The sequence below is a fragment of the Sciurus carolinensis genome, chromosome 8 (genome assembly GCF_902686445.1).
Source record: "Sciurus carolinensis chromosome 8, mSciCar1.2, whole genome shotgun sequence".
Taxonomy (NCBI): Eukaryota; Metazoa; Chordata; class Mammalia; order Rodentia; family Sciuridae; genus Sciurus; species Sciurus carolinensis.
Genome location: NC_062220.1, coordinates 96667991 through 96690168, shown reverse-complemented (window position 1 = coordinate 96690168; position 22178 = coordinate 96667991). Strand labels below are relative to the sequence as shown.

The window sequence follows — 22178 nt, the reverse complement described above, 5'->3', positions numbered from 1 at the left end:
ACAGAGAAGGTGATAAGAAATCATGAACAGAATCTATGAAAATTATGGGATATCACGAAAAGGCCAAATTTAAGAATTATTGGGATTGAGGAAGGCTTAGAGAAACAAACCAAAGGAATGAACAATCTATTCAATGAAATAATATCAGAAAATTTCCCAAATCTGAAGAATGAAATGGAAAACCAAGTACAAGACGCTTATAGGAGTCCAAATACACAAAATTACAACAGACCCACACCAAGGCATTTTATTATGAAAATACCTAACATACAAAATAAAGACAGAATTTTAAAGGCCACGAGAGAAAAGAATCAAATTACATTCAGGGGGAAACCAATAAGAATATCAGCAGATTTTTCAATCCAGACCCTAAAAGTTAGAAGGGCCTGGAACAACATTTACCAAGCCCTGAAAGAAAATGGATGCCAAACAAGAGTCTATACCCAGCAAAACTTACTTTCAGATTTGACGATGAAATAAAATCCTTCCATGATAAACAAAAGCTAAAAGAATTTACAAAAAAAAAACTGGCATTACAGAACATTCTCAGCAAAATATTCCATGAGGAAGAGATGAAAAACAATGATGCAAATCAGCAACAGGAGGAACTAGCCTAAAGGAATAGCCAAATAAAGGAGAAACCAAATCATGTCAAAAAACAAAAATGAGTCAAATGACCGGGAATACAAATATATCACAATAATAACCCTGAATGTTAATGGCCTGAACTCATCAATCAAAAGACATAGACTGGCAGATTGGATAAAAAAGAAAAACCCAACAATATGCTGCCTGCAAGAGACTCATCTCATAGAAAGAGATACCCATAGACTAAAGGTGAAAGGATGGGAAAAAACATACCATGCACATGGACACAGCAAAAAAGCTGGAGTATCCATCCTCAATTCAGATAATGTGGACTTCAAGCCAAAACTAGTCAGAAGGACATTACATATTGCTTAAGGGAACCATAAATCTGCAAGACATAGCAATCATAAATATCTATGTCCTGAACATTGGCTCATCCATGTACGTGAAACAAATCCTTCTCAATTCCAGAAACCAAATAGACCAAAACACAATAATACTAGGCGATTTTAACATACCTCTCTCACCACTGGATAGATCTTCCAAACAAAAATTGAATAAAGAAACCATAGATCTCAATAACACAATCAACAATTTAGACTTAACAGACATATATAGAATATACATCCAACAAAGAACGAATACACTTTCTTCTCAGCAGCACATGGATCCTTCTCTAAAATAGACCATATTTTATGCCACAAAGCTACTGTTAGCAAATACAAGAAGATAGAGATTCTACCTTGTATTCTATCAGATCATAATGGATTGCAATTAGAAATAAATGACAGAATAAAAAACAGAAACTTCTTCAATACCTGGAGATTAAATAATATGCTATTATATGATGAATGGATAACAGAAGACATCAGGAGGGAAATAAAAAAAATTCTTAGAAGTAAACATGTTTATTTGAATGTTATTTGTTTAACATTCAAATAAACAAAATTGATAAACCCTTAGCCACACTAGCAAAGATAAAGAGGGAGAAAACTCAAATTACTAAAATTCGGAATGAACAAGGAAATATCACAACAGGCACGAGTGAAATACAAAACGTAATTAGAAGCTATTTTGAAAATCTATATTCCAACAAAATAGAAAACCTTGAAGACATCAACAAGTTTCTAGAGACATATGAATGACCTAAACTGAACGAGGAGGACATACACAACTAATAAATCAATTTCAAGCAATGAAATAGAAGAGGTCATCAAAAGCTTACCAACAAAGAAAAGTCTGGGACCAGATGGGTTCTCAGCTGAGTTCTACAAAACCTTTAAGATGACTTTAATGGGAAATTGTAAATATTACATGTTTTCCTCAGTATCTTTGAAATATTAGAAGTTAGAAAGGAAAATATACATGGAAGTTGGGAGATTTAGACTTTCCTATTTAACAGAGGTTGGGAAGAAATTTCTAAAAATCTGACTTGTGTCTAGAGTTCTTCCAACTATAATAAAAATGGGTAGGACATGGGGGTGAGGTCATTGGATTTTCTTTTCTTTTTGGTGGATAAAACTTGAAGTTGCCATAGTGTGGAACTTTGAGGGAAGACAAAACCTGAGAGGGGTTTACGTCACTATATAAGGCTTTCCAAACATGTTTTGGAAAGTTACCTGAAGAGAGAGAAGATAAATAGCATACTGAAGAGTCCAGGTTGACTAGGAACTGAATTCATGGACACAATAACCCAGCCTCATGCTGCCGAGTTATGGATTGTCCTTTCTTTTGGAACTGCACTGTGTGAACCCCTTCTGATAACACTCAGTAAAGCTAGTGAGATGGTGGTAAAAATTCTTCATGTCTATCTTCTGAAAGAAACAAAAATGAGCAAACAATTCACATGAAGAAAGAGATAGGATAGTGTGGTCTCTGTGGTTATAACTTGTAAAATATTCAATTAAAAATAGAAAATTCACTTTGAGATGATAATTTTCCATGGGTATTTAATGTCTGCACATTTCTTGTAAGCTAAAAAAATGGAAGTATGTGTTTCAAACTTAATTTGTTTTACTTCAAGGATGTTTGCGGAATAAACAGTCTTAGAAGATTGGGATGTATTTCCCTGGAGAAAAGGGGCAGATTTTAGTTGATGTTCAATATAATAAACTATGGTGGGAAATTTTGGACTTTTTTTTCTCTACCCTCTTACAAGGGGGAGGGAGTTTTTTACATGTTCAGCATTTACCTGCACTACTGCTTCTCATCTCTGTGAGATTCAGGGATGAGAAGAACTGGCAGGAACATAGAGCTCCTGAGGCTTGCTATGTAATGAGTAATCAAGTTCTTTTTCTCTGACCTAGATTAGACTAAGCCAGAATCCATGAATCTATGGCAAGCTACCATCTGTGTCAGGGAAAATCAGATCCTATACATTCAACTGAGATTTTGACGTTCCTCTGAGTTTTTTCATTGATAAATTAAGGATTGTCAAAAAAAAAAAAAAAAAAAGAACCTTTAAAGAAGAGCTCATTCCAATACTCCTCAAACTATTCCATGAAATAGAAGAGGAGGGAACCCTACCAAACTCATTCTATGAAGCCAATATCACCCTGATACCTAAACCAGACAGAGACACATCGAGGAAAGAAATTTTCAGACCAATATCCTTAATGAACATCGACGCAAAAATTTTCAACAAAATTTTAGCAAATCACATACAAAAATATATTAAAAAGATAGTGCACCACAATCAAGTGGGTTTTATCCCAGGGACGCAAGGTTCGTTCAACATCCGGAAATCAATAAATGTCATTCACCATATCAACAGACTTAAAGTTAAGAATCACATGAGTATTGTGATAGATGCAGAAAAAGCATTTGATAAAAAACAGCATCCCTTCATGCTCAAAACACTAGAAAAAATTAGGATAGTGGGAACATTCCTTAACATTGTAAAGGCCATCTATGCTAAGCCCATGGCCAATATCATTCTAAATGGTGAAAAACTGAAAGCATTCCCCCTAAAAACTGGAACAAGGCAGGGATGCCTTCTTTCACCACTTCTATTCAACATCTCCTTGAAACTCTAGCGAGAACAATTACACAAACCAAAGAAATTAAAGGGATACGAATAGGAAAAGAAGAACTCAAACTATTCCTGTTTGCTGATGACATGATTATATATTTAGAGGAACCAGGAAATTCCACCAGAAAACTTTTAGAACTCATAAGTGAATTCAGTAAAGTAGCAGGTTACAAGATCAATGCTCATAAATCCAATGCATCTTTATACATAAGTGATGAATCTTCAGAAAGAGAAGTTAGGAAAACTACCCCATTCACAATAGCTTCGAAAAAAATAAAATACGTGGGAATCAATCTAACAAAAGAGGTGAAAGATCTCTACAATGAGAACTACAGAACACTAAAGAAATAAATTAAAGAAAACCTTAGAAAATGGAAAGATCTCCCATGTTCTTGGATAGGAAGAATTAATATTGTCAAAATGGCCATACTACCAAAAGTGCTATACAGATTCAATGCAATTCCAATTAAAATCCCAATGACGTACCTTACAGAAATAGAGCAAGCAATTATGAAATTCATCTGGAAGAATAAGAAACCCAGAATAGCTAAAGCAATCCTTAGCAGAAAGAGCGAAGCAGGGGGTATCGCAATACCAGATCTTCAACTCTACTACAAAGCAATAGTAACAAAAACAACATGGTATTGGCACCAAAATAGACAGGTAGATCAATGGTACACAATAGAGGACATGGACACAAACCCAAATAAATACAATTTTCTAGTACTAGACAAAGGGGCCAAAAATATGAAATGGAGAAAAGATAGCCTCTTCAACAAATGGTGCTGGGAAAACTGGAAAACCATATGAAACAGAATGAAACTAAACCCCTATCTCTCACTCTGCAGAAAACTCAACTCAAAATGGATCAAGGACCTCGAAATCAGACCAGAGACCCTGCATCTTATAGAAGAAAAAGTAGGTCCAGAGCTTCAACATGTCGGCTTAGGATCAGACTTCCTTAACAGGAGTTCCATAGCACAAGAAATAAAAGCAAGAAACAACAACTGGGATAGATTCAAACTATAAGGCTTTCTCTCAGCAAAGAAAACTATCAGTAATGTGAATAGAGAGCCTACAGAGTGGGAGAAAATCTTTGCCACTCATACTTCAGATAGAGCACTAATTTCCAGAATCTATAAAGAACTCAAAAAACTCTACACCAAGAATACAAATAACCCTATCAACAAATGGGCTAAGGAAATGAACAGACACTTCACAGAAGATGTACAAGCAATCAACAGATATATGAAAAAATGTTCAACATCTCTAGTAATAAGAGAAATGCAAATCAAAACTACCCTAAGATTCCATCTCATCCCAATTAGAATGGCAATTATCAAGAACACAAGCAACAATAGGTGTTGGCAAGGACATGGGGAAAAAGGTACACTCATACATTGCTGGTGGGGTTGCAAATTAGTGTAGTCACTCTGGAAAGCAGTATGGAGTTTCCTCAGAAAGCTTGGAATGGAACCACCATTTGAACCAGCTATCCCACTCCTTGGCCTATACCCAAAGGACTTAAAATCAGCATACTACAGAGATACAGCCACATCAATGTTCGTTGCTGCTCAATTCACCATAGCCAGATTGTGGAACCAACCTAGATGCCCTTCAGTTGATGAATGGATAAAGAAACTGTGGCACATATATACAATGGAATATTACTCCGCCATAAAGAATGATAAAATTATGGCATTTGCAGGCAAATGGATGAAATTGGAGAATATCATGCTAAGTGAGATAAGCCAATCTCAAAAAACCAAAGGACAAATGATCCCGCTGATAAGTGGATGATGACACATTATGGGGGTGGGAGGGGTTAGTGTTAGGGTTAGAGTTAGGGTTAGGGAGGGGGACAAGAATGGAGGAAGGAAGGACTGTATAGAGGGAAAAGAGGGGTGGGAGGGGTGGGGGGAAGGAAAAAATACAGAATGAATCAAACTACATTACCCTATGTAAATTCATGATTACACAAATGGTACGCCTTTACTCCATGTGCAAACAGAGAAACAACATGTATCCCATTTGTTTACAATAAAAGAAAAAAAAAGAATATAAACAATAATAAATGCTGGAGAGGATGTGGAGAAAAAGGAACACTATTACAGTGTTCACAGGACTGTAAATTAGTGTAACCACTGTGGAAATAAATATGGAGACTCCTCAAACAACTAGGCATGAAACCACCATACATGTGACCCAGCTGTACCATTTCTCCTTATCTATCTTAAAGATTTAAAGTCATTTTACTACATTGATGCATGTATACCCATGTTTATAGCAACATAATTCACAATAGCCAAAATATGGAACAAGTCTAGGTGTCCAACAATGAATGCAAAAAGAAAATGTTGTACAGGTCAGGTGTGGTGACACATGCTTGTAATCCCAGCAGCTCAGGAGACTGAGGCAGGAGGATCTCGAATTCAAAGCCAGCCCCAGCAATGGCAAGGGGTTAAGCAACTCAGTGACACCCTGTCTCTAAAGAAACACAAAGTAAACTGGGGATGTAGTTCAGTGGTTGAGTGACCTTGAGTTCAATATCCAGTACTGCCTGCCCCCTGCCACAAATGTTGTACATATATGCAACGGAGTTTTATTCAGCCATAAGAAAAATGAAATTAGAGCATTTTCAGGAAAATAGATGGAACTAGAGTCCATCATGTTAAGTGAAATAAGTCAAACTCAGAAGATCAAGGGTAATATGTTTTCCCTCATAGCCAGAAGATAGAGAGGAAAAAGGAAAAGAACGTGGGGGTGGATTTCCTAAATATCAAAGGGAGATCAGTACAGGAAAGGGACCTAGGGAAGAGAGAAAGAGAGGGAGGGGGAAATTGTTTGACAGTGATATGGACCAAATCATACCGTTATATTGTGTGCATGTATGAATATGTAACAACAAATCCCTTCAATATGTACACCTATAATGCACCAATAAAAATTTTGAAACAAAAAAAAGACATGGCTGTGTCAACCAAACTCTTCCCCTACACAACTCCCCTTTCTTTCCACTCATGTATTTATTGTGCCAAAGCAAGGTTGATCATGTCACTTAATACCCTAAAGTCATCAAAATTTTTTCTAAATACTTTAAAAAGTTACAATTCTTCACATTCTTATTTCATAAAAAATAATGCATTAGGTGAAAGTTCTCCTGTCCCATTCCCACTTCATGCTCCTCTCACCAGTGGATGTAATTACTTTCCAACACACATGTAACCTTGTCATTGTCATTTTAATTTTTATCTACTTGGAGCCTATCTAATACAGTATGAGGTAGAGGAATATTTTTATCTCTCCAAAAGATAATTGTTGTCTAACAATTATTAACACAAGTAGCCTAATAATCTACGATTTTTCTACAATTTAAAAAGGCTGCATCATAATTTGAATACACTCTTTAAACGTTTTTCTGGAGTCTTTCTGTTTTACTTATCTATCTCATTATTTTTACATCATTACCATATTATGCCAGTAGCTCTGTTATAAGCATTAGTATCCACTGGGCTAAATGTCTACAACTATTTTTCTTATCATAATCTCATGTTTACACATCTTTTAAGAATGTATAACATATCCTATTTTTAACACAACCTAGAACAAAAAAGTAAAATTTTATGACAAATTTGATTGGAATTGTAGTCTTTTACATATTGCATTTAGTAGGTATAGGTTTCATTGTGAGTATAGTTTTTTCTTCATGAATTTGTTTTTCCACTTATTAAGGTTTTATTGTGGGTCTTTGGTAAAACTTTATCCTGGTTCTTCATAGATTTCTTATATTTTTGTATAAATATAATAAAAGATTTTATACTTTTCCATTTTACTAAATTTTTCATGGCTCTAGAAATGTAGACAAATTTTTAAGGTTTCTGGCAATTCACCTTAGGATCTTGGAATAAGGGAAAATAGGGCAAAGGGATTGAGTGGTCACCGTTCACACATCAACTCAAGGTGCAAAGTATAAATAACAGCTCCAGGAAATAAAAAGTTGGAATTCTGGGTTTAAAAGAAACTCTTTATAATCAATGAGTCAATCAACCAGTCATTCAAAGTTTAAAGACACTTTCAAAGTCTTGGAATAAGCAGTCATTGATGTATAAAGTATCTGTTCATTGACAAAATAAATATATTTATGTATAACATAAAAAAACACTTTCCAGCCATAATTTTCACCTAGTCCTCTTGTTCTAATTGGGCTGCTGACTGTGAGCTGCTGTGAATTGACAGTTGTCTGCCATGACCATATTCATCCCTCATTGTTTCAGTCAGAGACCATGGTGCTCATGGAACTTAGACCAGGACAGGGTGGGCCTAGAGTGGGGTGGAGGTCACCAGAGTCTCTCTTCCCTTGTCTTAATACCTGGGCACAGTTGGCACTTTGGGGAGTGTCTGACTGTTTCTGGTAATTCCCTTCTGCCTTCTCTGAGATGAGTGGCATAAGCTTCAAGAACTGTCTCCAAGAGACTTCTTCTTTCAACATATTCGTGAATTGGGATTTGTTTTCCTCAATTCTGCTGTAAAGAAAAAAATCTATAAATTCACTGTAGATAGTATTTGACAATTTTACTCTCTTACTCCAGGAAAAATAAGGAGTTATCACAAGTTATCTTATCATTTGACCTTGCCCTGGTAGTGATCATGATGCCCAATAGTAAATGTGGCTTTATTAAAAATGGAGACCTCGGTTCACATGTGTCAAATGGGTTGGCACATTTTCATTTTTAGCTACGAAAGGACTTCCTCCTTTCAGAAATATATTCCCAAATTGCTAACAAAGAGACCTTGGTGTTTATGAGAACAGAAGGCCTGTTCCTTTGATGTAATCTCTGAGCAGTTTCAACACAACTGAACACCTGGGGGGAAACAGACTAAATTCTCAGAACACTTTTCCTGAAAACTTAGAAAAGTGACTGGTTAACCAGTTGGCCCAGGTTTCTTCTTCTCCTTGCCCAAATACCTACCATTCTTCTTTGTCACTTTCCCATGATTACTATCTCAGTGGAAACAAATAGTTTGTGAGGTCAATATATGATGAAATGTCCAACTTAACAGAAAACACAAAGCCTATATTCAAGGGTTTTCAAAAGAAGCCAGAAGATCAAATTTCCAGGACAAAGTTGTTAAATTGCCAGTCATGTCATGTCCTGACGCTTAGGAGGAGGCTGAGATTTTTGTAGATGCTGTGAGCAGGGTGATGGCAAAGATTGAATCAAGATATTTGCAGAAGGAACTAAGCTCACAGGAACTCCCCCTGGTAAGTAACTGTTTTCTATTTTTATGCTTGTAGTGTTAAGTGGATGTAAACTTTATAGAAAAAACAGTTTACTGTCAACCTTAACTGACTCAGCACATGAACAGCAATTTAGCAGACACAGGCTACTGAATATGGAAATCAAACTGCTTTGTAACTGGTTTCTTCCCTTCCCTGTTAGGAAGTTGATTGAAATTCCACATTCAGAATGTGTATATACAGAAGGAATACCAACAGACTAGAAATTAACACGTTTTGAAGATGATGCCTATAGCCTATTGGTATCAATTTTTGCTTTAAATATGTTTTTAATAAAGTGATGATTCTCAAAATGGAATTTTATTAATTACCTCTTCCTTATATTTTGAGGTATGAGTGCAGGTTTGTCCCAACAACTTGTAATATGTCTATCTCATGCAATAGAAAAGTGAAAGAATACTTGGAGTAAGTACTATAAAATATCAGTGAATCCTCTTCTTATCGCTCTAACTCCTTAGACGGTGAACTGAAAATAGCAAAACTTATGGTAATGTTATATTACATGGAGAAGCACAAATTACTGCAAACTTCAAGTTAAACAAATCATTTCAGTCCAAGATCTAGCAAAAGGCTCTTCATGATTTTACAATCTCATTTGCTCATTTATTCACTCAGCAAATATTTATTGAAAACAGTTTTTGTGTTGGGTGCCAGAGACAAAAGGTAGATAGGACACAGGCAAAACACTCAAAAGCTTCCAGTCTTGTGGAAAAATATTCTAAATTTTGTCTTGCTTGGATTCTGTGGCTGCCAAAGAACCAGGAGATCCTGGATTTACATGTTTGTTTCCTTTCTTAATTTTTCTAGTAGTTATTATTTACAAAATTTGCATACAGTTGAAACATTCTTAATCCAAAACTCTGAAATCCAAAAAAGTCTAAAATCTGAAATGTTTCTGGTACTAAGGATTTTGGACAAGCAATATTCAATCTTTACTGTGTTTGGTGGAAGAATTTGATGAAATGACCCAATACCATACCATCAGAGAGAACTATAATATTAGTTAATATTTTTGAGGGTCAGACACCTGTGCTAAATAGTTTCGCTGCCTTGTTTTGTTTTGTTACTCAACCACTCTGTACAAAAGAACCTATTATTCCCATTTCACGGATGAAGAGACTGAAGCTGCCAATAGGTTTGTTACTTTTCTAGTCCTAGGACTAGTGACTGTCAAATTTGGGGTCCAAATGAGATTTGTTCTGAAGTGACAAGTATAAACTGTAATGTAATATTGTGGGCATTATTATGTTTGTATGTTTCAAATATTTCCTCTTTTGTAGCCTGACCTTTTATAGGGACTGTTTTATTGACTAATTAGTAGCAGTTCACAGTTTTTATTATTACTCATGTGTTGTAATGGTTAATTTGAAATTGTCAACTTGATTGGATTAAGAGATGCCGATGATTAAGATGCTTCTGGGTGTGTCCATGAGGGCATGTCTAGGAATGATTGGAATGTGGGATAGTGAACTGAAGTGGAGCCCCTCCCTAAGCGTGGGCCGCTCTGCCCAATAGGATGGTGGCTAGGATAGAATAAAAGTTGAAAGAATAAGGAAGCAGAAGCAGTTGTCAACTCTTCTTGAATGGGTTCTTGATTGCTGCTTGATCATCTGAGTATATTGAACTCTCGCTTCTTCATTCTTCTGAAGTGGACTCTGCCAGTGATTCTCCAGGAAATTTCCAGAAGCCTTGGTCTTGAACTAGGGTAGCACAGTCGATTCCTCTTGTTCTGGGGTTTCTGCCTCTTGGACTGCACAGCTACTGGTTCTTCCAGCTCTCCATCCTGCAGATAGCTATAGTGGACTATCCATCTTCTGATCATGTAAGCTAATCTAATAAATCCCCTTTTTATAATCATACTTCCTGTTGATTCTGTTCCTCTAGAGAACCCTGACTAATACATGTGTGAACACAGTGTTTCTGCTTCTAATGATGGCTCTGATATTGCTTCTCTCATACACTAGAAAAAGATCATGGATGTACTATTGAATATGCATTTATTAAATACTCAAGATATGATTCCTAGGGTCATTGAATGATAAGTCCTTTTGACACCTATTTATTTCTGTATTGGCATCCAATTTACTAGAAAAGTTGAAGCTACTGAAAGAGCTATCACTGTTGCACTGACTTTCCTTCCTCAGTTGCATAACTCAGAGCTGCCTGGACACTCATGATGGAACAGATGCAGAAATGCCTACCAGTTAGGATCCTCTAATGAGCAGTAAAGGATGAAAATACCCTCAAACTCTAAGGGGATTTTCTAGCCAAAAGGGCAGTGTTCCAGCAATAATAGCTTAAGAGATCATCATTAAGAATTCACATTTTGGGACAACTCATATCTACTATACAGGGGTATTAGATTCTAAAACAAAATCACTTTATTATCAGTGCACATACCCATTCCTCCCTTTATATGAATCACACATGCCCAGAAATCATATTTTATATACATTTCAAATGTTCTAATATATGATTACTATTGTTTCTCTTCAGAAATTAATGAAATATTAATGAACTCTAATTAAGAAGATTTGAAAACTTCTGGCAATCCTGAGAAAAGACAAAATCAGAGTTTCCCATATATGTGATAGGACAGAACAGGAATAACCCAAACTGCCCAGGAAAAGTGGGATGAGTCCTCAAATTCCTGATTACACTCACATCTCATGTGATTTTTGTTTGAGCTTGTCATTTTTTTAACATTGGCAGGGCCAGTTTTTATGTATTTATATGAAGAGGGATAGAATATTGGTGTAATTTTATTCAGCACAAAGGGAGATTTTTATAAAGACTTTTCAGATAGTGTGTTATGGATGGCAATGTAATTAAAGTGTTTGGTCCTGGCACAAAGCTCATTGTTACAGGTAAGTTTTCTTTCAATTTTGCAGGGTCAAGTAGGGAGTGGAGGCAGGAATGCAGGTGCTGGAGGCTCAGGGTGGTGCTGTTCAGAGTTCTTAGAATTGCTCCTCGTGTGTTCACTTAACAAAGACTGACCTCTGGAGTGCACTTGGTCCAGTTCCGGAGCGGTAGTGTTCTCCCTGATCTGGCATAGGAGACATTAACAAGGAGTTTAGAATGACTGTGGATCCCCGAGGGATGGAGGTTTAAAACTTCATGTACAAAGGTAAAAGAAAATCATAGTGGGCTGGGGAGAGAGCTCAGTCGGTAGAGTGCTTACCTCTCAAGCACAAGGCCCTGAGTTTGATCCCCAGCACTGCAATAAAAAAAAAAAAAAAAAAAAGGTGGAACACATACTTTTTAGTCATTTATTGAAAAAGCACATGGAATTTTCAAATACAACATTTTTGTTATAAAATTAGAAAAGGATATCAATGCATGAGTTCTAAAGGAATAATGGGAAATATGGAGTGTATATGACCTTCAACATCTATTTTGGTTAAAGGAGGAAATGGCCCTTAAATTGTCATGTTGGAGCACATAGTCATAGAAAACAAATTACTACTGATGATGATGATGATGATGATGATGATAGTAACCTCTTGTGTCACTATAGTGGTTTTAATCAAATTGGGTTTTCCATCTCATTCCATTTTGGTCCCATGCTGATAACAATACTGAAGGGATTTGCACTTTCATCATTGTTTCCAAATAAATAAAGCACCAAAAACTTCAAAGTTATTTTATTTGTTCAACCACAGAATTTGTTATGAGCAAATAAAACAGGATCAAAACACTGCTCTCTAAAGAATTCCAGGGCAATTCCTATGGCCACACATTTGAAGAGCACAAACTAGTCTAACATTTTGATACAGGTAGCATCACTGTGGTATTTGGATAAGAAGGTCTTCGGGGGTGGAACTAAACTTGTCGTCACAGGTAACTATCAAAAGAATACAACTTTTCCAAGGTAATAAGGTAATATAAGGAAAGCAAGAAAAGATCCTATTGGAATAATAGTTTTAGGGGAAAAAAATGGAATGTAATGGAGATATTTATGGAGAAATCTTAGGAGAGATTTTAATCAAATGTTTATACCAAAGGAGAACAGACATCGTGCAAATGCTGTAATGAGATTTGGTTTTGTGTACCTGTGAACTTTTAAAAGGGCTTATATATAAAGTATATGATGATATTATTGAAGTGTTTGACCCTGGGGCAAAGTTAATGATTACAGGTCAGTTTGTGATAGACTCAGAATACATGTTTCCTTTCCTCAAGGTCAAGCATGTAGAAAAGTAATGAGTAGACAGACCTGGAGTTCTGTCTCCACCACTTCCTGCTTAGTGATCATGGGCAATTGTTCCTTGGCCTGTTTCCTTTTCCCTAAATGGTACAACAGTATGAACCCAACAAAGTTAAATGAGAACAGCATGAGATACCATCAAATTCTTGGCATATCGTTGAATACATAACAGGTGCCCAAAAAATGTTTTTCCAATTAAAATGTGAAGGGAATGTTATATCCACTGTGCAGAGCTGTTTTCAGCAAATAAAATTTACAATAGATTCTCCAAAGGATTTAACTCTATTTCAAATTATGCAAATGACAGGTTAACATCCATTTCGCACAAAAAAAATCAAATGTGGAGGTACTTGTTTCTCTTTAGCAGACTTATTGATCTGTTGGCAAGAAAAATCATGCTAATATGTGTTTTAAAAACATTTTGCTGCTCTAATCCTTAGAATCTTAATTCTTTATCTTAATCAATGATAAAACCTATAGCCATGGTCTTTTGCCCATATCAGAAAAGAACTTTAAATTCATACGGAAAGTGACCAGGATATAAAATCAACTAAATATAGTTGGAAATGTCATAAATCTGAAATGCAAATTTAAATATGAAATAGCTGCAAATATTTGATGAAAGAAAAAACAAAAATAGAGAACAATTAAATAAAAATCCATATGCAGATTTGAAATATAATATGTTCAATATAAATTGTGGTTTATATTTGATCAATTTATATGGAATTCATTTTACTATATCTTGAATTAGAACAACTTGGGCAATTTAACTCAAATATATTGATTGGTTATTTAATTTAACTCAAAATATGTTGTTTGATTGTTCAAGGGATAAATTTAAATAAATTGGACAGATTTATTAATCTTTAAAATACTGGAAATAAATACTAGTTGTTCTATTAATTATGCAAATAAAGTAGAATGACTGTCATGCTATGTATCTCCAAAAATTTTGATCATGACAAAACCCACTCTTAATATGTACATTTAAAAGTAAAGTTTTAAAAGACCATGCAATATAAAGATCCAGACTACAGATACCAATAATACATATAGAAGTACACTATTTAGTGCTTAGGTATTTATTAGGTAGAGAAAACTATGGAATTTCTAGGTTCTTTTTACCCTAAAAGGAGTAAAGCCTAGACAATCTGGTTAAGGAAAGGAAACCATAAGGTAATGAATGGTGAATTTTAGTAAAGAAAATTTCCAATTTCTTTAAAATAATGAAACAGAAGTATTCCCATGAAGAAAAGCAAATTTCTAAGATGAAAATTAGACTTGTTAATATATTGAATAGAAAATAAAAGTATGTATAACTAAAAATTTTACATTTTATAACATACCTTTTAAATTAAAAATAAAGTATGTGTTTGGAGAATACACACTGAGTATGTGCTTTAAAAACAAGAAGCATGAAATTAAAATAAGCACATTATGACCTGATTGTACTTTTTAAGCCACAAAACTATTAACATCATGTGCTTACTGATTCTGTATAAAAAAACAGGAACTCAGCTGCAACAGGCAGAAATAATCAAGAACAAATTTTTTCCTTTTCTTTTCAAATAATAAATCCAGTTCTCCTTTTCTAAAGAAATTACATGTTGAATTATTAAAATAATTTTAAATTAGCTAAAACATAATAGTGGCAAAGTATTTGAGTTTCTACTGGAAGTTAAATTTTCTAATATGATTTGAACACTTTCTAGGGTTCCAACATTTATAATTTAAGTAATTAGTTTAAACTATGTGTCTAATTAGTAAACATTCGAGGTGATATAGCTTTGTAAACATGTGATGTTTTGATTTATATTTTGGTATTATGCTTGTGAGAAACTTTAGAACCTTAAATTTCAACATTATATCAATTAAAAATACACTTTATTTAGCAGGTTAAGATGAAGAGATAAACCGAGTTCCAAAACAGTTAAGTTACATACATGTCGGTACAAATTTTGGGACAGAAGATGATATTCAAAACATTGATATGCAGATATGTATAGACCATCTTGCTAGACTGAAAGAAGCATAAAAGTACTACCCTGGGGTAACTCTGGTGATAGTTGAATTTCAAGTGAAATTACAAAATGAAATGTGCTTTTGATGAATATTTTCTCAAGCAAAATAAAATTCAGATAAGTGCATTAGTTGATAAAATTAACATCATGAGTATTTCTGAAAATAATCAATATGAATTTAATAAAAGTTGTGGAAATGCTGCTATTTTGCTTGCAAATTCAAGACACTAAATAATCTGGAGATGCAACTTTAAATACTGCCTGGTCCAAAACTTCAGATATGACAGTGAGATGTTAAATCAACTTAGATATTAACTAGAACTCCAGAAACTTTGGAACTGGTCTTGGGAACCTCCTTTGAATCTCAGAGGTCAACTTGATAGATTGTTAAGTATACATGGAAGTATATATGGAAGTAGATTCCTGTTAAAGCAAATGACTACATGTTGTTACCAAAAAAATTGAAGATCTAATTCCTTTCATTGATTCATATGAGAAATAAGATAAATAGTGTATATTCTAGAATCAGTTAAATGAAGAATTGCAGAGCATGAGATTGTGAGCTACTTGGCCAGAAAGCTTAAGTGACAAAGCACTTTAGAAAGGACCCACAGAGCCTCATCTAGAGAGATCACTAAAGTGACCTGGTTTCCTTCTCCTTCCTATTGTCCACCTTGGCAATATGCTCCACTATGAAAAAACAGATGCAAATAGTAATTAAATCATCATCATATCATCATCATCATCATCATCATCATCAATCAGTGGGTTCATGAATGTTGGAAGTCTTGGTTAGGAACAGTTAAAAGTCATCCCCTTCTTAGCATGTGGAGAAAGAACAAAGGCCAGATTTGACTCCAGGTTTGCAAAACCACTTCTTGAAGCTCTCTCCACATCTTTCAATAAGGACAAGAGTAAATACTTTGCGTCCTAGGTGGGAATGGAAGACCACCTTGAGCACTAATTCAGTGACAACTTATCTTTTCATTTCTATGCACTAGGTTTTTCCAAACTGTGTAATGTTTGTTTCTCTAGTAATTCTTTTTGTTGATATTCCTTTTTCTCCACAGATAAAATCTCTGATGCAGACCTTTCCCCCAAGCCCACGATTTTTCTTCCTTCAGTTTCTGAAATAAATCTCCATAAGGCTGGGACACATCTTTGTCTTCTTGAAAATTTTTCCCCTGATGTTATTACGGTATATTGGAAAGAAAAGGGTGGTGATAGGATTCTGGAATCCCAGCAGGGAGATACCGTGAAGACTAACGACACATACATGAAGATGAGCTGGCTAACTGTGACTGAAGAATCATTGGATAAAGAGCACAGGTGTATCATCAAACACGAGAATAACAAAGGAGGAGTTGATAAAGAAATTCTCTTTCCTGCAATAAAGAAAGGTATGTGCATTTAAGTGTAAATACAACCTCCTGGAAAATTTACATTTTCTTTTCTTAGTTTTGAAATTGGATCTCTCTATGTTGCCCAGGTGGGCCTGAAACTCACAATTCTCCTGCCTCAGCCTCACGTGTACTTTAGGTAAGAGTTGCCCGCCACTGCTCTGGAAAACATACTAGATGAAGAGTATCCTACCCTTTTAGGATGTATTAATGAACAAGGATATAAATCCTTCTTCAATGTCTTTATAGAAAATGGGAAACTAAGCAGTCTACCATTTTTTCTGTTCATTTAAAATGGTATTGATTTTGGACAAAAAAAGTTGAAAATTCTTTTTAGGTGTTTTGGCCTCAGTTTCATCATTTGAAATATTCAGATCATATGATATTCTTGTTTTTTTCCCTTCCTTTTATATTTTTTGATTATTGTGTACATAAAAAGTTTTTAAAAGAAAAATCTGAAAATGTAGTAAAAGAAAACAAATATATGTAATCTCATTGTAACCATTCTCTTTGGTTTATATTTTCATGGTTTTTTCTTTCATTATACCTATGCATTTGTAATATTTTAATTACAATTTAAAATTCTAAAGATTTTTTTGCTCATCTATAAACAATAAACATCTTTCCACATCAATAATTGCAATTAGGCATCATTTTACTAATTGCATAGAATCCTACTTTATGCAGTTTTCACATATTTACTGTGTTTCCTGACACAAACCATTCTACATTCCAATTTTAATTATAATCAACATCTTTGAAATTGAATATCTCTGTGCATCTTTAATAAGTTGCTAATAGCACAATTTGTGATCAAAGTAAATGTGGTGGTTTTTATTTTTTGAGGGATATACAGAAATATCTGAACATTTTTATTTAACATTTTCTTAAAATTTTTAAATTTGTTCTTATTAGTTGTATATAACAGTAGAATGCATTTATACATTTTGATAGATCATACACAAATGTTCTTTAGATTTTTTTAAATGCATTAAGGGCTCAGTGTGTAGCTCTGTGGTAGAGGGTTTGCGTAGCATGTGCAAGGCCCTGGGTTCCATCCCCACCATTGTAAAAAGAAAGGAAAAATAAAAAAAAAAAGAAAGAAAGAAGGAAAGAAACAACATATATTAAGGTACCTAGCAACTTACTCATAATAAATGTTAAAGAGAAGTTTCTACTTTTGATAAATTTGCAAAATAGGAGTAGATATGTGTCTTTCAGGAATGTTCTACCAAGCAAACGAAGTTCCCCATTTCCGTATTGTTATGCAAAAAGTTTAACCTGCACAGAATGAGTTCTTAATTGACAAAATTCACCTAAGAGCCGAGGTGTGGTACAACAAAACAGAACCACCTTGGCTGCTGCAGTTCAACAGAGGCCTTGAGTTGTTCTGGTCTTTATTTCATATATCACGATTACACAAAATTCCATCATTAAAGATTGGGTGGGGCTAACATGCACAAACATGCTTGCGTTCTGAATAATGAATGTATTTCTTGACATTGGTAAGGACAGCTCAAAAAAAAAAAAATTTCCTGTACTTCTAGCATATGCTAGACTTGAGTAGAGCTGTGGATGAGTCAGTGCCCCAAGGTGGATACCCTCAGAGAAGAGAGAATCCTCTTTTTCTCCTCACTAGGGACCACACATGAGTCAGGATTCCTAAATGAATCCCATTGATGCAGTGAGGTACATTTCCACACGGCTGGGCAGAGGGCTGAATGTGCAGGGCCTGGTGGTGGTCCAGTAACTATGCATCACAGTCCCCAGTGTTAAACAGCAGTCCAAATGCCCCAGAGTGGCCATAAGAATTCATTCTTGTTCTATTCCTTGTGCCTATAAGTCCTTTTCAACCAATAGAACAAACACAAAATAGAACACATGAAGACTTTTGCCACACAAGACCCAGATTTCTTAAGTGAGACTTTATCTTTGGGACCCTTAGTTTCTGCAGTGATCAATGAGGTATGAACAGTTGCCTTGAGAATATGCATGATTTGCAGTAAAATAAAAAGACGTAACTGCTTTTCATTGCAGGTTTTTTCAGATGTTTACCACAACAGTGGTTAAAAAAAAATAGTATCCTTTATAAACAGAAACTAAATGCAAGACTTAGATTTTTTATGCCCTCCTGTCTCTGTGTGGATTGATTGTATATATTTATTTATGTGCACATATAAACAGCACATATACCCATGCTGTCAAATATTGGCCATGAATAATTGACCAGTGCTTGCTCTGGTTTTAAGCAGGCATCACGAAGACTGATTCTCAAACTTGCTTGAAAGATAAAAATGGTAAGTTTTTGTGTATATTTGCCTGTATGTCATGCTTTAGCACTTTTCCCCTCTTTATCATCTTAACTTTTGAGTCGCTTTGGTATAGGTAGAAAAACCAGAATGGGTTCATACTGCAGAATAGACTGAGTGATATATTAAATTAATGCCTAACTTCTTAGGCATCATATTAACACAGGAAATTACTGATTTGGGTAGGAGATGACTGTGACTAGAGGATAAAATGATATGCTCTGAACTATTTCAACAAAGGAACTTCTTTCATTCACCTAGTATTTCAAATGACTTGGGAGATTGTGATATCAAGTTGATTCTAGATTTATTTAAAAGTTCAAGCTAGTTACTAATAAGGTGAACTAGTGCTTATGTAGGGTTTTTTGTACAGAAGAACTTGAACTGTGTTCTCCTTGCGTTTTCTTGTTTAGTCCTCATCATATTGATATCAGTGGTACAGTAGTTACCTCCATTTTATAGATGAGGGTGATGGGCTAAAATTAATTAAGTCCCTTGCACATGCCACACTGCCAGACGTTGGGTTTCAATTCATGCCTTCAAATGAAGAGTTACTCAGTTCTCTATTCTTCCTCTAAGATAGAATCTCAGAGTCTTCTAAGATAGAATCTCAGAGCAAGAAGTTCCAAAGCATTGTGCTGAAAGCAGGCTGGACACATGGTGGGGGTGGGAAGTGCATGGGCCTCAGAGTATCACAGACTGGGCTGTCCCCCGTTCTCATAATGATTGATTGTGTCCACATGAGTGAATAACTTCTATTTGTAAAATTTTACTCATCTGCCACTGGAGAATATACTACATTCACCTATATTGAAGAGAAAATAGCACAAATGTGAATATTTAGCATATGGCATCTCTTTAGCAGAATAAGAACTAGTTTCTGGCCCTTTTTTCCCTTCATATGTACACAGAAGGTGACTGGAGGCGTTGGTTCCAACACTGCTCACCTTTCCTCTGTTCCCAGTATCCCTGGGTCTGAATCTCAGTTGCCACACAGGCAAGGAGAGGCAAACCCACACCTGACCAAGGGCTGGGAGCTATGAACACATTTCTTGAAGTCTCTTTATACACTCAGGGTCAATGATTCTTGAGTTCTGATTCTATGAAGATGGAATATGTACATGGAATTTTGCCACGGAAGAGAATTGTCCTTGTGGCTCATCAGTTAGCCACCGTAGACTGCTGCCTTATCTTTGTTACATGACATCACATATTCTCATAAAACTTCAAAGGTTATCATGTGTAATTATCCCAAAATAGTATAGCATCAACAAGAGCATTTAGAGAGGAAAGGGGAGTGTGCCCCAACCACCTAATGTCTCTAGGAATTCATATTAACTTCTGTTTTTCCATTTCACATGGCGTTCTCTTTTCTAAAAGCTCTCGCCCATCCTGCTATGAAAATACACCCCCTATTTTCAATTCTTTACCCCCTTCTGGGAGATCTTACTGCATGCACAATGTGTAATGTCTCAGGTGCTTTTCGATCAGCAGTTCATCTCTATGTATGCCTAACCTTCTGATCTACAGGGTGTTGAAGAACTTGGAGATGAAGAATCAAAGAACAGATGAGAATTTTCTCATTAAAGTCAGGTTGCTGGGATCAAAAATCTATGGTTGTTACTTACCATATACATAACATCAGGCAAATTACTTTTTACTGTGTCCTAAATTTGTATGCAAATTCAGAATGAAACTAATCCCTCTCATAGATCATAATGATTAAGTAAGAGGAGAACTTTAAATATGGAGCTTTCTGATTACTGTTAGGCTCTTGTTTAGTGGTTAATTAATATTGTCTCTATTATTTAAGACAAGTTGGGGTGAAGAAATTTGACTATGTAGTTATCATATACCCTTTTGCTCCCCATTGACTCATCTATTAAAAATGCAGTCCTGCTTTTTGACATTAGGAAGGTTCTAAGTGAGTATGGCAGAGGTCGTCAATGCACTTGACTTGTAAGCTGAATCTTGCTTTTGGTGGTTCAGATGGGGGTGGAAGAAGTTGACCTTTGGGGTTTGGTGTGGGTGGTTTCACTTCAATGTAGGTCACCAAGAATAAATATCTGTGGCACCCTTCCCCATGAGGGTATGTTCCTGTCGAAGAACAGGTGAAACTAATTGCATGACTTCTCTTAGATGCCCTGAGACTGCAGCTCACAAACACCTCCGCCTACTGCATCTACCTCCTCCTGCTCCTCAAGAGTGGGGTCTATTTGGCCATCATCACCTTCAATCTGCTAAGAAGAACAGCTGTCTGCAGCAATGGGAAGAGCTCCTAACAGATAGTGGCACAACAGGACTGTCGTGTGTTCTTGGTTTATGGTCCAGAACAGCATTTGCTGAGGACCTAGCTGGGCTTGCTTGCTGAGTTCAGGCTCCTTATGTTCAAATGTGTATTATTCTTTAATTATTGCAGAAGCGTTTAAAACCAATGGGCACACTCTGGAACTTCTCTCTGTGACAACAAGGAGTAGCCCATGGTGGTCCCTCGTCCCTCTGTTTCCACAGTCCCCATCAGCCCCTCCAGCCAGCCCAAATCATGGCAGTTGTGGTGTGAAGAGAGTATGGCTTCTAGTCACAGTCCTTAGTGCCCTGTAAGCAGAGACTATCTTAAAGTCTTCCATTCTAAACACCCTAAAGCAACCTTCTTTGCTACTTGGAGTCTGTGCTTTGTCTTTCATAGTAGACACAATAAATTTTAAAAATCAAATATCTACCTTTACTCATGCATACTTTAATTTGATGAAAATGAATGGAAAGTCCAAGGTGAGAAACAGAATGACAACTTAGCCATGACTTATCCATTTGCGTCCCTTTGTTAGAGATGGGAAACTCTCCCTGCTCTGGAAAGCAGACACAGGCAGGAATCTTTGAGATCACTGAGAGTTTTGTGGGGTTGACATCACTGATTGGGCACTAGCAGCGTCTCCTGTAGTTGCAAACCTAAGCCCCTTCCCTCCCGTATGCAGCCCTGAACTTGAACAGTGCAGAGAGGAAGAGTTCAGGTGGTGGGGGATACAGAGTTGGGGGTGGGCACTGGTGTGGCTGATGGTGTTTTATTTTCTCAGGCTTCTTTTGTTTTCATGCTCTGTCAAATGTGGTTGATTCTTAGAAAAGGTTCAGAGTCAAACCAGCCCCTATTTGATTGGGTAGTAAGAGGTGGCTGAGGTATTGGAAGAGAAGTCAAGGGCCGTTAAACCACAACCAATTTTATCAATTTTGAAAAGTCACAGCTAGTGGTAGGAGGCATCCAAGTTTGCACAGGTAGGCATGGCTGGGACCTCCTCTCCTGCTGTGGTATGCTGGGCTTTATGTGT

The 22178-nt window shown here is 35.9% G+C and overlaps 1 gene segment (V, D, J or C); it reads left to right on the top strand.

The window, feature by feature from the left end:
• LOC124990965 (T-cell receptor gamma chain C region C7.5-like) overlaps positions 1-21522 on the top strand; it is a 52574-nt gene extending 31052 nt beyond the window's left edge. Inside the window, 4 exon segments of the C gene segment in view lie at positions 11725-11785; positions 16220-16549; positions 18799-18846; positions 20998-21522. Of these exon segments, the coding sequence occupies positions 11725-11785; positions 16220-16549; positions 18799-18846; positions 20998-21140 (582 nt within the window).
• The last annotated feature ends 656 nt before the right edge of the window (positions 21523-22178 follow it).